A 17,297-nucleotide genomic window follows, 5' to 3' on the forward strand; every position below is an offset into this window, starting at 1 on the left:
GCGCCATGCAAGAGGGCAGAGACACAACAGGTTAATGCTCGCCCTTATGGACCAATCACCTGCTGGGTTCATATCACCTCACAGTGTAAATATTGGCAAGGTAGGTACAGTATTAAAATGCTATTACACAAATAACCCACACATAGGAGAGAGAAGCTTATGATGACACTGTTTCTGTTCAGATCAGACTGAAACGTAGTCACGAGTTTCTCTCTCTCCTTCGTGTGGGTTATTTGTGTATTGTTCCAGTAACGGTATTGTGCCTTTTTCTTATTTAAAATTTAGTCAGCTCACTTATAAAGTGCCTCTATATAGTGCAATTTTTTTAAGTGCATTTAAAAAAGTTAATTGAAAACTGAATAGCCCTGAAATGCATTGCATAATAAGAGGCTTTCTGTGAAGAAGTTTGTGCAAAACAAAGCACATGGGGAGGAAAATCTTTAGCTCAAGATCTTTCACATTTACGTATTGTCAGGAGCAATGTTGCAAGACACCGACAAATAGGAGGGGAAATTCTTAAAGGCAAAGCAGAAAATATCAATGGCAACCCATGCTTCTGAAAATATCCCCTCTTATCTGCTTTTGTCTTATACATTGTCTTGTTGTGTACAATGTACAAGAGTCTAAAAGATCTAGATTTAAAGATTTCCGTTCCTATGTAGCTTGTTTTGCATTGTTAAGATTGTCTGTTGGCAATTGTATTGTAAAGAAGTTTACATATGTGAATATGATAATGGTATACAGTATCAACAAGTTAATAAGACATGTGAAACAGTTAGGCATCTTTATTCCGAAACGTTTCGCCTACACAGTAGGCTTCTTCAGTCGAATATAGAGGAGGCAGCAGAAGCAGTAGAGATATAATCACTGTGCTCTTGGGAGATACTGAAGAGAAGCTGCAGAGATTGGTGGATGAATTTGGTAGGGTGTGCAAAAGAAGAAAATTAAAGGTGAATACAGGAAAGAGTAAGGTTATGAGGATAAAAAAAGATTAGGTGATGAAAGATTGGATATCAGATTGGAGGGAGAGAGTATGGAGGAGGTGAATGTATTCAGATATTTGGGAGTGGACGTGTCAGCGGATGGGTCTATGAAAGATGAGGTGAATCATAGAATTGATGAGGGAAAAAGGGTGAGTGGTGCACTTAGGAGTCTGTGGAGACAAAGAACTTTGTCCTTGGAGGCAAAGAGGGGAATGTATGAGAGTATAGTTTTACCAACGCTCTTATATGGGTGTGAAGCATGGGTGATGAATGTTGCAGCGAGGAGAAGGCTGGAGGCAGTGGAGATGTCATGTCTGAGGGCAATGTGTGGTGTGAATATAATGCAGAGAATTCGTAGTTTGGAAGTTAGGAGGAGGTGTGGGATTACCAAAACTGTTGTCCAGAGGGCTGAGGAAGGGTTGTTGAGGTGGTTCGGACATGTAGAGAGAATGGAGCGAAACAGAATGACTTCAAGAGTGTATCAGTCTGTAGTGGAAGGAAGGCGGGGTAGGGGTCGGCCTAGGAAAGGTTGGAGGGAGGGGGTAAAGGAGGTTTTGTGTGCGAGGGGCTTGGACTTCCAGCAGGTATGCATGAGCGTGTTTGATAGGAGTGAATGGAGACAAATGGTTTTTAATACTTGACGTGCTGTTGGAGTGTGAGCAAAGTAACATTTATGAAGGGGTTCAGGGAAACCGGCAGGCCGGACTTGAGTCCTGGAGATGGGAAGTACAGTGCCTGCACTCTGAAGGAGGGGTGTTAATGTTGCAGTTTAAAAACTGTAGTGTAAAGTACCCTTCTGGCAAGACAGTGATGGAGTGAATGATGGTGAAAGTTTTTCTTTTTCGGGCCACCCTGCCTTGGTGGGAATCGGCCAGTGTGATAATAAAAAAAAAAATAATCAGTCCACCCTTGAAGATGTAGAACAACCTGGTTGATCAGGTCCTGATCCACCATGAGGCCTAGTCACAGGCCGGGGTTACTGTGGCCCGAAAATAACCCTTAATTTTGTTTAATAATAACACCACAATGGACAAGTAGTGATGGGAACAGTTCTTCAAAGCCTGAGAGAAGCTGTGAAATACTTCCTATCAGTGATAAAGTACTAATTCTTAACTTATTGTCCATAATTTATCAGTTAAACTTTATAATAGGTACATACAATACTTTATCAATCACAATTATGAAAAATTAACCAAACCATACCACGGGCGGGGATAGAACCCGCGGTCAGAGAGTCTCAAAACTCCAGACCGTCGCGTTAGCCACTGGACCAGCTAGCTACAATAAGATTTGTCCAACTAGGTATATTTCTACACCATAGGAAGGTTAGCATAGGCACCACTGTGACCACAAATGCAAGTTATTCACACAGACGAATCTCCAGCTAGCGTGGTCGTGACGAACTCTAGCTCAAGTCTCCTCAAAGCCGTCAACATGGTATGGTTTGTTTGCAATCGTGTCATTACGATTTCGTGAATCATGAAAAATGATCTTGTATACCTGGAGTATACCTGGAGAGGGTTTCGGGGGTCAAAGCCTTTGCAGCCCAGTCTGTGAAATAAAGTATTATTATTTTACTATATAGAGGAGGTTTATAAGGAAGCTGATCTGTAGGATCGTCTAAATATTCCTTCAGTTGGGTACCTTGATGCTGGTGGGAGCTCTTAATTTAAAGAATTGGAAGTATCCTTCCCGTCATTGGATCAGATATGATTACCTCCCATCCCCAGGTAGTGTGTGACTTCTATCTACATGTTTACTGGTTCCCCATTAATGATGATGATAATGCTAATGTTGACATTGAAATCATGTATCAGTACAGTGGACCCCCGGTTTATGATCACCTCCCAATGCGACCAATTATGTAAGTGTATTTATGTAAGTGCTTTTGTACGTGTATGTTTGGGGGTCTGAAATGGACTAATCTAATTCACAATATTCCTTATGGGAACAAATTCGGTCAGTACTGGCACCTAAACATACTTTTGGAATGAAAAAATATCGTTAACCGGGGGTCCACTGTATATCTGTAAATTGCAAGGGACTGGTGACCTTTTCTCCTATATTAATTACTAAATACAGTAAAAAGAAGGTAAGCTTTATGTTTTCTTCTTTTTCGGGTCACCGTGCCTCAGTGGGAAACCGTCGGTGTGTTGACAGATATGTAAATTATGCGTACGGTACAGACATACCTCACTAATACGGTAGGTTAGTTTCCTGACCGCTGCTGTAAAGTGAATATCACCATAAAGTGAATGACACTTTTTTTTTCACTTGCCAGTGCCTATAAAAGCCTAAAAGCATGTTTACACTATCATTTATTAAGTGTGCATTAGTACTAAGCCTAATAAAACGATGTCGAAGAATAAAAATTATAAAAAAAAATTGAAAATTGCTGAAAACTATCTAAAGAGCAAGGCAAGTGCTGAAAATAATAAGCACGAATATGAATGAAAAGTGCAGTATTAGTGAAACGCTCTGAAGTAAGTATTAGGTGTACAGTAGAGTTAAGGATTAAAGATTTTATTTCTTTGCATAATTTACAATGTATAATTACAATTTTGATTTGCTAAGTACAAAGAAAGCCACTATCATGCTGGAGCATTTCAGGTGGACTAAACCTAATGCTTAACAGACTACTTAATACTAGGAATATATAACATAGTTCGAATTGAACATTGTTTTTTTATACAGGTCGGCCATCACTAATCTGGCATCATTGGGACCTGTAACGTAACGTAACGACGGTCTGGAGTTTTGAGACTCTCTGATCGCAGGTTCTATCCCCGTCCGTGGTATGGTTTGTTTGTAATCGTGTCTTTACGATTTCGTGAGTCGAGCAACGTAATGTTAGTAAACAACTGCTAAAGTGTAACACAAAGCCTGCCTTTGACCCTGACCTTGAGTATATAAGGCGCAGGATGATTTTCCAAAACTTACTGTGGGAAAAAATGTGTCTTATATGGCTTGTGAATGGTAAACCTGTATGGGTCTTTCAGCACAAGTAGTAGTGTTTTAAGGGGAAAATTTTGTATAAATGAAAATTTTATTGAAAAAACAAGCCTTGTTATTTTGCAATATTTGATGTTTTCAAAGAATTTTCAATAGTTTTTCGGAAATTTCAGTTTTACCAATAAAATTAAGATAGTTTTTGGTTACAGCAAGTTACTTCGAGCTTGATTATCTTCCACAGAGTGCTAGGTTTAGTATCAAGATAAGATTTGTTGGGTTTTTAAACCAGAGACTTAGCCACCCAAGTTAACCCAGGGTAGGGAGGGTTACCCACCCAAGTTAACCCAGGGTAGGGAGGGTTACCCACCCAAGTTAACCCAGGGTAGGGAGGGTTACCCACCCAAGTTTACCCAGGGTAGGGAGACTTAACCACCCAGGATAACCCAATAAAGTCAGTGCTTCATCAAGGACTCTGTCTTTTTCCCATTGTGGTCCTTTAAGTTTGCCCCCCAAAGTGCCACCCACACCAGTCAACTAACACTTAGTAACCTACTTACTGCTAGGTGAACAGTGACATTAGGTGTAAGGTAACATGCCCAGTGTTTCCACCCAGCTAGCTGAACCCTGGGGGATTTCACTGAGCATATTTGGGACCAGTCGCTCCAGGATTTTCCAGGTATAGATTATGATGTACCTTTCTTGCCTACTTTCCATGAAGTACATTTCAAGGGACTTAAAGCATTCTCAGTAGTTCAGATGCTTGACTGAATTTATGCAAGCAGTGAAAGTTCCCTTTACATTTTCAAAATCTAATTTCTCTTGCATCATTCTAGCCTTGAGAAAACAAATGATTTTAAGAGAATCGTTGGTTTGGCATCTCTTGTTTTTAATGTTCTAGGTATCCAGCCAATCATTTTCCTTGTCATTTTGATACTGATAAGAGTATTGAAGGTCGTCTATGTGTTAAGGAGTTAGAATCAAAAGTGTACAACTCCTATTATTCATTTTGGTTTGACCTTCAGAGCCTTGCCAATGACCGGGTTCCAGAAGTAGAAGTACTCTTGAAACTCGTCAAAGGTATATCAGAGGTAAAGGTATTAGCTGTTGCTGCTGCCTGTCTAAGCAAGAAACTTTGTAAGAACCCATGAAATCACAATAACATGATTGCAAACAAACCACTGAACGGGCGGGGGTTAGAACCCATAGATGAATCTTATTGTGGGCAGCTGGCCCAGGCCAGTGTGTAAGCCACTGGCCCGGGCCAGTGTGTAAGCCACTGGCCTGGAGTTTTATGACTCATTTGCCATGGGTTTTAACCCCACCCATTCAAAGGTTAGTTTTGCAAAGACTCGAGTCATTAACTCTGCAGGTACAGTGGACCCCCGGTTAACGATATTTTTTCACTCCAGAAGTATGTTCAGGTGCCAGTACTGACCGAATTTGTTCCCATAAGAAATATTGTGAAGTAGATTAGTCCATTTCAGACCCCCAAACATACACGTACAAACGCACTTACATAAATACACTTACATAATTTGTCACATTCGGAGGTAATCGTTATGCGGGGGTCCACTGTACTTGGGGGAAAGGGACATTTCACATGTGGAAAAGTTTCTTCAGTTATTGATTGAAGAAGTTTGTCCACAGGTAAAATGTCTAAATGAAGTTTCTCTCTGCAGTTGTATCTTTTTCATCATATGTCGACTTTGCACCGTTTGTCTCCATCTGAAGGTGCCATGCAGGTGGTGCACACCTGGTAGGTGTCCAAGGAAAGTGGCACCAGATGAGCCTGGCCCATGGCCGGTCTTCTGAGAATAGAAAAACTCTCAGAACTCATCAAGGGTATGTAGAGTATATACTGTTAGTGTCAGTGGTGGGCACTATTCAGTTCGGGTCAGTGGGTTCTTTCATTCTCAAGGAGGCCTTTTCCTTTGTTTTCTCAGTCTTCTGAACCGCCTCACCTCCTGTACAGTGGACCCCCGCATAACGATATTATTTCAATCCAGAAGTCTGTTTGGGTGCCGTTATAGACTGAATTTGTTCCCATAAGAAATATTGTGAATTAGATTAGTTCATTTCAGACCCCGAAAAATACACCTACAAAAGCACTTACAAAAATACACTTACATAATTGGTCGAGTTGGGAGCTGATCATTATGCGGGGGTCCACTGTATCTTGTTACAACAATTTTTCCTCTGGACTCGTGTACAGTGACAGACTGCCCTGGGGCCTGAGAATCTGACTTAAACTTGTCAGTCTCTTAAAACTGGCTCTAGTGTGGCTTCGACTTCGCTCTGTAGTACATCCTCCCTCTTCTCACCCCTGAAGGATTTAGCGCTTAGTTTTGATTATAATAATGCAATGTCTTAACTCACGAAAACGTAATACAGTGGACCCCCGCTTTACGATCACCTCCCAATGCGACCAATTATGTAAGTGTATTTATGTAAGTGTATTTATGTAAGTGCGTTTGTACGTGTATGTTTGGGGGTCTGAAATGGACTAATCTAATTCACAATATTCCTTATGGGAACAAATTCGTTCAGTACTGGCACCTGAACATACTTCTGAAATGAAATAATGTCGTAAACCGGGGGTCCACTGTAATTCGATTGTAAACAAATCCCGGTACGGGTGGGATTTGAACCCATGGCAAATGAGTCGTAAAACTCCATGGAATCCAGTTCTATCCCAGCCGTGTTTTTTTTCTGTGATGTCTTAGAAATGACGAGGTTTTCTAATTGATGTATATTATGGACAATGATTTGATATGAAATTTGAATTTGAGATGGAACTGGCTTAGTTCAAATTCAAATTCAAAGTTTATTCTCTATAAAGATTACAATGTTGAATTTACAGAATTTGGTTGTTGTGTGGTTTACATGTAGTTAAATAATGATTACAGAGTGTACCACTAGAACGCCTAGCATGGCTAGGCATTTCGGGCAGACTTAGTTTAATTCTTTATTTTAAAATATTACAAATTATGAGGTAAGTTGGTATTATGGCTAAGTGACTAAATACTAGTTTGTGAGTTTAGCAATGTGAATGCTTTTGTTTCGGCACAGTACATAGTTTCAGTATTGGAGTATCATAGGATTCATTATTTTAAGATTGAGATTAATATTTCTGTTTATGGTCAAATGGGTGAGTAAAAGTGTGAACCACCAGGTGGTATTCGTGTAGTTAGTTGACGGGGTGTATCAGGGAGATAAGATGTTTTCTAATGGTAGTTTTGAAGGTGATGAATGTGTCTGCAGTTCTAGAGTTCTCAGATAGGGTGTTCCAGATTTTAGGGCCTTTGACATACATTGAATTTTTGTAAAGGTTTAGTCGGACACGGGGAATGTCGTAGAGATGTTTGTGTCTGGTGTTATGCCTGTGGGTTCTGTCACAACTATCAAGAAAGCATTTTAGGTCAAGGTTGATATTGGAGTTTAAGGTCCTGTAGATGTAGATTGCACAGTAGTAAGTGTGGATGTACTGAACAGGGAGTAAGTTTAGATCTATGAAGACTGGGGGGGTGTGTTGCCAGGGATGGGATTTAGTGATTATTCTTACTGTGGCTTTTTGTTGGGTTATTATTGGCTTTAGGTGTGTTGCTGCAGTTGATCCCCAAGCACAAATAGCATAGGTGAGGTATGGATAAATAAGTGAGTGGTATAGTGTGAGAAGGGCATTTTGCGGCACGTAGTATCGTATCTTGGAGAGGATCCCAACTGTTTTGGATACTTTTTTGGTTATGTGTTGGATATGAGTGCGCCATGACGCTTCATTTTTCATTGACCTCGTGGACATGTCTGTCCCTACTGGCTTAGTGCTGTAAGACCCATTGATGTTTAGTGCTCTCATGTGAAAATATTATTATTATTATTCATTATGAACAGTAATAATGGATAAGAGTCACTCCCCTCTGCATAATAATAATAATAATAATAATAATAATAATAATAATAGTAATAATAATAATAGTAATAATAATAATAATAATAATAATAATAATAATAATAATAATAATAATAGTTAATCACACTTGCCAGCTTTTGTTTGACCTTGTGGGTCACACAACAACTTTTGTTTGACCTTGTGGGTCACAACAACTTTCTTGACTTATTGTTTGACTTTGTTTCTTTGCAGCCGTCAGACCAGCAGCTGTTGTTGAGTCCTGTCTACCAGGTAGGTCACTCTCACCACTATTATCACCACTCATTATTATCACCACTCATTATTATCACCACTCATTATCATTACTCATTATTATCACCGCTCATTATTATCACCACTCATTATTATCACCACTCATTATCATTAGTCATTATTATCACCGCTCATTATTATCACCACTCATTATTATCACCACTCATTATTATTATCACCACTCATTATTACTACTCATTATTATCACCACTCATTATTACTAATCATTATTATCACCGCTCATTATTATCACCACTCATTATTATCACCACTCATTATTACTACTCATTATTATCACCACTCATTATTACTACTCATTATTATCACCACTCATTATCACCACTCATTATTATCACCGCTCATTATTATCACCACTCATTATTATCACCACTCATTATTATCACCACTCATTATTATCACCACTCATTATTATCACCACTCATTATTATCACCACTCATTATTATCACCACTCATTATTACTACTCATTATTATCACCACTCATTATTATCACCACTCATTATTACTACTCATTATTATCACCGCTCATTATTATCACCACTCATTATTATCACCACTCATTATTACTACTCATTATTATCACCACTCATTATTATCACCACTCATTATTATCACCACTCATTATTATCACCACTCATTATTATCACCACTCATTATTATCACCACTCATTATTATCACCACTCATTATTACTACTCATTATTATCACCACTCATTATTATTATCACCACTCATTATTATCACCACTCATTATTATTATCACCACTCATTATTATCACCACTCATTATTATCACCGCTCATTATTATCACCACTCATTATTATCACCACTCATTATCATTACTCATTATTATCACCACTCATTATTATCACCACTCATTATTATCACCACTCATTATTATCACCACTCATTATTATCACCACTCATTATTATCACCACTCATTATTATCACCACTCATTATTATCACCACTCATTATTATCACCACTCATTATTATCACCGCTCATTATTATCACCACTCATTATTATCACCACTCATTATTATCACCACTCATTATTATCACCGCTCATTATTATCACCACTCATTATTATCACCACTCATTATTATCACCGCTCATTATTATCACCACTCATTATTATCACCACTCATTATTATCACCGCTCATTATTATCACCACTCATTATTATTATCACCACTCATTATTATTATCACCACTCATTATTATCACCACTCATTATTATCACCACTCATTATTATCACCACTCATTATTATCACCACTCATTATTATCACCACTCATTATTATCACCACTCATTATTATCACCACTCATTATTATCACCACTCATTATTATCACCACTCATTATTATTATCACCACTCATTATTATCACCACTCATTATTATCACCGCTCATTATTATCACCACTCATTATTATCACCACTCATTATCATTACTCATTATTATCACCACTCATTATTATCACCACTCATTATTATCACCACTCATTATTATCACCACTCATTATTATCACCACTCATTATTATCACCACTCATTATTATTATCACCACTCATTATTATAATTATTATCATCATCATCAAAATAAAAGCCCCTTCTGTGACACAGACTCTGGCATTTGACACATCAATAAAGTTATAACAGACCTTTTAATTATAGTTCGTCTAGCACTCCACACTGACCTTACTAACTCTCTTACACTCTCCACTCTCACTAGTCTTTGACCAGTCATGTTACACTCTCTACCTTGCAGCTCTATATGACTCTACCTTACTAACTCTCTTACACTCTCCACTCTCACTAGTCTTTGACCAGTCATGTTACACTCTCTACCTTGCTGCTCTATATGACTCTACCTTACTAACTCTCTTACACTCTACACTCTCACTAGTCTTTGACCAGACATGTTACACTCTCTACCTTGTAGCTCTATATGACTCTACCTTACTAACTCTCTTACACTCTCCACTCTCACTAGTCTTTGACCAGACATGTTACACTCTCTACCTTGCAGCTCTATATGACTCTACCTTACTAACTCTCTTACACTCTCCACTCTCACTAGTCTTTGACCAGACATGTTACACTCTCTACCTTGCTGCTCTATATGACTCTACCTTACTAACTCTCTTACACTCTACACTCTCACTAGTCTTTGACCAGTCATGTTACACTCTCTACCTTGCAGCTCTATATGACTCTACCTTACTAACTCTCTTACACTCTACACTCTCACTAGTCTTTGACCAGTCATGTTACACTCTCTACCTTGTAGCTCTATATGACTCTACCTTACTAACTCTCTTACACTCTCCACTCTCACTAGTCTTTGACCAGACATGTTACACTCTCTACCTTGCTGCTCTATATGACTCTACCTTACTAACTCTCTTACATTTAAATTACTTGTGTTGTCTCCTGTTGACTACTCACTACCAGTCTATTGACCAGTCAGTGTTACACTCTCTTGGACCTATGTAGCTCTATATGTTCACTCTCAGAGTTCTAACAGTATTGCTCAAGGCAGGAGAAATACCAGAGTTGGAACAGTATTGTTCAGGGCAGGAGAAATACCAGAGTTGGAACAGTATTGTTCAAGGCAGGAGAAATACCAGAGTTGGAACAGTATTGTTCAGGGCAGGAGAAATACCAGAGTTGGAACAGTGTTGTTCAGGGCAGGAGAAATACCAGAGTTGGAACAGTATTGTTCAGGGCAGGAGAAATACCAGAGTTGGAACAGTATTGTTCAGGGCAGGAGAAATACCAGAGTTGGAAAAGTATTGTTCAAGGCAGGAGAAATACCAGAGTTGGAACAGTATTGTTCAAGGCAGGAGAAATACCAGAGTTGGAACAGTATTGTTCAAGGCAGGAGAAATACCAGAGTTGGAACAGTATTGTTCAAGGCAGGAGAAATACCAGAGTTGGAACAGTATTGTTCAAGGCAGGAGAAATACCAGAGTTGGAACAGTATTGTTCAAGGCAGGAGAAATACCAGAGTTGGTACAGTATTGTTCAGGGCAGGAGAAATACCAGAGTTGGAACAGTATTGTTCAGGGCAGGAGAAATACCAGAGTTGGAACAGTATTGTTCAGGGCAGGAGAAATACCAGAGTTGGAACAGTATTGTTCAAGGCAGGAGAAATACCAGAGTTGGAACAGTATTGTTCAGGGCAGGAGAAATACCAGAGTTGGAACAGTGTTGTTCAGAACAGGAGAAATACCAGAGTTGGAACAGTGTTGTTCAGGGGCAGGAGAAATACCAGAGTTGGAACAGTATTGTTCAAGGCAGGAGAAATACCAGAGTTGGAACAGTATTGTTCAGGGCAGGAGAAATACCAGAGTTGGAACAGTATTGTTCAGGGCAGGAGAAATACCAGAGTTGGAACAGTATTGTTCAAGGCAGGAGAAATACCAGAGTTGGAACAGTATTGTTCAAGGCAGGAGAAATACCAGAGTTGGAACAGTATTGTTCAAGGCAGGAGAAATACCAGAGTTGGAACAGTATTGTTCAGGGGCAGGAGAAATACCAGAGTTGGAACAGTATTGTTCAAGGCAGGAGAAATACCAGAGTTGGAACAGTATTGTTCAGGGCAGGAGAAATACCAGAGTTGGAACAGTATTGTTCAGGGCAGGAGAAATACCAGAGTTGGAACAGTATTGTTCAGGGCAGGAGAAATACCAGAGTGGGAACAGTATTGTTCAGGGCAGGAGAAATACCAGAGTTGGAACAGTATTGTTCAGGGGCAGGAGAAATACCAGAGTTGGGACAGTATTGTTCAAGGCAGGAGAAATACCAGAGTTGGAACAGTATTGTTCAGGGCAGGAGAAATACCAGAGTTGAAACAGTATTGTTCAAGGCAGGAGAAATACCAGAGTTGGAACAGTATTGTTCAGGGCAGGAGAAATACCAGAGTTGGAACAGTATTGTTCAGGGCAGGAGAAATACCAGAGTTGGAACAGTATTGTTCAGGGGCAGGAGAAATACCAGAGTTGGAACAGTATTGTTCAAGGCAGGAGAAATACCAGAGTTGGAACAGTATTGTTCAGGGCAGGAGAAATACCAGAGTTGGAACAGTATTGTTCAGGGCAGGAGAAATACCAGAGTTGGAACAGTATTGTTCAAGGCAGGAGAAATACCAGAGTTGGAACAGTATTGTTCAAGGCAGGAGAAATACCAGAGTTGGAACAGTATTGTTCAGGGCAGGAGAAATCCCAGAGCTGGAACAGTATCGTTCAAGGCAGGAGAAATACCAGAGTTGGAACAGTATTGTTCAGGGCAGGAGAAATACCAGAGTTGGAACAGTATTGTTCAGGGCAGGAGAAATACCAGAGTTGGAACAGTATTGTTCAAGGGAGGAGAAATACCAGTGTTGGAACAGTATTGTTCAGGGCAGGAGAAATACCAGAGTTGGAACAGTATTGTTCAAGGCAGGAGAAATACCAGAGTTGGAACAGTATCGTTCTGGACAGGAGAAATACCAGAGTTGGAACAGTATCGTTCTGGGCAGGAGAAATACCACAGTTGGAACAGTATTGTTCAAGGCAGGAGAAATACCAGAGTTGGAACAGTATTGTTCAGGGCAGGAGAAATACCAGAGCTGTAACAGTATCGTTCTGGGCAGGAGAAATACCAGAGTTGGAACAGGATTGTTCAGGGCAGGAGAAATACCAGAGCTGGAACAGTATTGCTCAAGGCAGGAGAAATACCAGAGCTGGAACAGTATTGTTCAGGGCAGGAGAAATACCAGAGTTGGAACAGTATTGCTCAAGGCAGGAGAAATACCAGAGTTGGAACAGTATTGTTCAGGGCAGGAGAAATACCAGAGTTGGAACAGTATTGTTCAAGGCAGGAGAAATACCAGAGTTGGAACAGTATTGTTCAGGGCAGGAGAAATACCAGAGTTGTAACAGTATTGTTCAGGGCAGGAGAAATACCAGAGCTGGAACAGTATTGTTCAAGGCAGGAGAAATACCAGAGTTGGAACAGTATCTGTTCAGGGCAGGAGAAATATCACAGAGTATGGAACAGTATATCGTTCAGGGCAGGAGAAATACCAGAGTTGGAACAGTATCTTTCAGGGCAGGAGAAATATCACAGAGTATCGGAATAGTATTGTTCAGGGCAGGAGAAATACCAGAGTTGGAACAGTATTGTTCAGGGCAGGAGAAATATCACAGCTGGAACAGTATTGTTCAAGGCAAGAGATATACCAGAGCTGGAACAGTGTCGTTCAGGGCAGGAGAAATATCACAGCTGGAACAGTGTCGTTCAGGGCAGGAGAAATATCACAGCTGGAACAGTGTCGTTCAGGGCAGGAGAAATACCAGAGTTGGAACAGTATCTTTCAGGGCAGGAGAAATATCACAGCTGGAACAGTATCGTTCAGGGCAGGAGAAATATCACAGCTGGAACAGTATCTTTCAGGGCAGGAGAAATATCACAGCTGGAACAGTATCGTTCAGGGCAGGAGAAATATCACAGCTGGAACAGTATCGTTCAGGGCAGGAGAAATATCACAGCTGGAACAGTATCGTTCAGGGCAGGAGAAATATCACAGCTGGAACAGTATCGTTCAGGGCAGGAGAAATATCACAGCTGGAACAGTATCGTTCAGGGCAGGAGAAATATCACAGTATCTGGTACAGTATCGTTCAGGGCAGGAGAAATACCAGAGTTGGAACAGTATCTTTCAGGGCAGGAGAAATATCACAGCTGGAACAGTATCTTTCAGGGCAGGAGAAATATCACAGCTGGAACAGTATCGTTCAGGGCAGGAGAAATACCAGAGTTGGAACAGTATCTTTCAGGGCAGGAGAAATATCACAGCTGGAACAGTATCTTTCAGGGCAGGAGAAATATCACAGCTGGAACAGTATCGTTCAGGGCAGGAGAAATATCACAGCTGGAACAGTATCTTTCAGGGCAGGAGAAATATCACAGCTGGAACAGTATCGTTCAGGGCAGGAGAAATACCAGAGTTGGAACAGTATCTTTCAGGGCAGGAGAAATATCACAGCTGGAACAGTATCGTTCAGGGCAGGAGAAATACCAGAGTTGGAACAGTATCTTTCAGGGCAGGAGAAATATCACAGCTGGAACAGTATCGTTCAGGGCAGGAGAAATATCACAGCTGGAACAGTATCGTTCAGGGCAGGAGAAATACCAGAGTTGGAACAGTATCTTTCAGGGCAGGAGAAATATCACAGCTGGAACAGTATCTTTCAGGGCAGGAGAAATATCACAGCTGGAACAGTATCGTTCAGGGCAGGAGAAATATCACAGCTGGAACAGTATCTTTCAGGGCAGGAGAAATATCACAGCTGGAACAGTATCGTTCAGGGCAGGAGAAATATCACAGCTGGAACAGTATCGTTCAGGGCAGGAGAAATATCACAGCTGGAACAGTATCGTTCAGGGCAGGAGAAATATCACAGCTGGAACAGTATCGTTCAGGGCAGGAGAAATATCACAGCTGGAACAGTATTGTTCAGGGCAGGAGAAATATCACAGCTGGAACAGTATCGTTCAGGGCAGGAGAAATATCACAGCTGGAAGAGTATCGTTCAGGGCAGGAGAAATACCAGAGTTGGAACAGTATCGTTCAGGGCAGGAGAAATACCAGAGTTGGAACAGTATCGTTCAGGGCAGGAGAAAAATCACATCTGGAACAGTATCGTTCAGGGCAGGAGAAATACCAGAGTTGGAACAGTATCGTTCAGGGCAGGAGAAATACCAGAGTTGGAACAGTATCGTTCAGGGCAGGAGAAAAATCACATCTGGAACAGTATCGTTCAGGGCAGGAGAAATACCAGAGTTGGAACAGTATCGTTCAGGGCAGGAGAAAAATCACATCTGGAACAGTATCGTTCAGGGCAGGAGAAATACCAGAGTTGGAACAGTATCGTTCAGGGCAGGAGAAAAATCACATCTGGAACAGTATCGTTCAGGGCAGGAGAAATATCACAGCTGGAACAGTATCGTTCAGGGCAGGAGAAATATCACAGCTGGAACAGTATCGTTCAGGGCAGGAGAAATACCAGAGTTGGAACAGTATCGTTCAGGGCAGGAGAAATATCACAGCTGGAACAGTATCGTTCAGGGCAGGAGAAATACCAGAGTTGGAACAGTATCGTTCAGGGCAGGAGAAAAATCACATCTGGAACAGTATCGTTCAGGGCAGGAGAAATACCAGAGTTGGAACAGTATCGTTCAGGGCAGGAGAAAAATCACATCTGGAACAGTATCGTTCAGGGCAGGAGAAATATCACAGCTGGAACAGTATCGTTCAGGGCAGGAGAAATATCACAGCTGGAACAGTATCGTTCAGGGCAGGAGAAATACCAGAGTTGGAACAGTATCGTTCAGGGCAGGAGAAAAATCACATCTGGAACAGATACAGAGATCACTCACGGCTAACATAGAGTCAGTAAAAGATTGAAATTAGTGGGAACTTCTTAAAGTCTTGAACATGTACTCACTGGAGCGGAGGAGAGATGCTTGATAATATATACCTGGAAAGTACTCGGGGACCTGGTTCCAAATCTACACACTGCCATAACAGCATACTGGAGTGAGAGATATAGCAGGAAGTGTAAAATAAGTCCACTGAAGAGCAGGGACACCGTGAATGCAATAAGAGAACTCTGTATCAATATCCGTGATTCTAGACTATTCAAAGTTATCTTGAAGATGTCAGAAACACTGCCGGAGTAAGTATAGAAGTTCACAAGAGAAAACTCCTCCAGCTGACAGGTCAACCAGGCTGTGATGGATATGTGGACCAGTGGAATGCCAGCAACAACAACCTGGTTGACCAGACAAGCCTGGGCCAGGACCACCAGCAACCTGGGTGACTGCACAAGGATGGTCCAGGAAAACCAGCAACAACAGCTTCCAAATAAAGACACATGTACAACATCTGGGCATCTTTATTGTAGACGTTTCGCCATCCAGTGGCTTCATCAGTACAAATTCAAGGATATGAATGGAAGACTGTAGAACTATATACAAAAGATGAGGTAATCAGTCCCTCAGCCTTTAAGTTAGTGTGAAGAGCACCATAGTGGAAATATAAGCACATAAGCAGTATAATGTGATCCTTTATTGACAACGTTTCGCCCACACAGTGGGCTTTATCAAGTCACAAACGGATCTACCTGGGTGAAAGGTACGTGAGTATTTATAGGATGGAGTCAGGTGGAGAATCCTGCATGTGACAATCTTCCGACTAGGGTGATAGAGTCTAGGACCTTGGGTAGCTTTACAAAGAGGTTGGACAAATATATGAGTAGACCTTCTGCAGTGTTCCTCCATTCTTATGTGGGATAGCGATGAAGACGTTTCTTGGCAAGAGGTTCAGCTATGTTATAGAAGCCGTTGTTCTGGTTGAAGTTGTTGGATGTACAGATAAGCGATGATTCCAGGATTCTTCGATATTGAGTGTTGTCTTCTGTGGCGATAAGTCTTGAGTTACTGTAGTTGATTAAATGGTTGTGTGAATTTCAGTGTTGAACACAAGCAGTCCTTGGATCGTCAGATCTACCTGCCTACTGGTGTCCTGAAATACGTGTTTGGAGGTCTCTGGATGCTTCGCCCAACGTACAATTTTGCTGGAGTCATTACAAGAGATTATGTATACCCCTGCAGAGGATGGAAGCTTGTCCTGTCTATTACTGGTAATGTCCTTGATGGTCGTGGTTGTGGAGGTAGATACTTGGAACGATGTATTGGAAAAGATGTTGGAAACGTGTTTGGCAATGGAGTTGGTGGGGAGGACTATGTATCTCTTCTCGGCAGTGTCTTCTCTGGGTGTGTTGAAGATGTTTAATACCCGTCGTCTGCAGTCTCTGATGAAGTGACGAGGATAGTGGAGTTTAGAAAATACTTGTTCAATTGTAGTGCATTCTTCCTCAAGGAACTCATTGCTGCAGATTCTGAGTGCACGCCTATAATTACACGTTTAGTTTTGGTGTCGTGGTGAGAGTAGAAGTGGAGAAGATCGTTTTGGTTGGTGGGTTTTCGATAGACTTTAAAACGAAGTTCATGGTCAGCTTTGCAGAGAAGAACATCAAGGAAAGGAAGAGTGTTGTCGACTTCTTCTACAAGTGTGAACTGGATTGAAGGCT

At 40.9% G+C, this 17,297-nt stretch overlaps 1 protein-coding gene across 5 annotated transcripts in view; it reads left to right on the forward strand.

The window, feature by feature from the left end:
- The window catches only part of LOC128698345 (protein bric-a-brac 2), a 330,205-nt gene that overhangs the window by 35,363 nt on the left and 277,545 nt on the right, over positions 1-17,297 (forward strand). For all 5 annotated transcript variants that reach the window (XM_070104473.1, XM_070104472.1, XM_070104474.1 and 2 more), the window contains one exon: positions 8,074-8,112. In XM_070104473.1, coding sequence (XP_069960574.1) covers positions 8,074-8,112 — 39 coding nt within the window. The remainder of the gene's footprint in view (positions 1-8,073; positions 8,113-17,297) is intronic.

The sequence above is a fragment of the Cherax quadricarinatus genome, chromosome 92 (genome assembly GCF_038502225.1).
Source record: "Cherax quadricarinatus isolate ZL_2023a chromosome 92, ASM3850222v1, whole genome shotgun sequence".
Lineage (NCBI taxonomy): Eukaryota > Metazoa > Arthropoda > Malacostraca > Decapoda > Parastacidae > Cherax > Cherax quadricarinatus.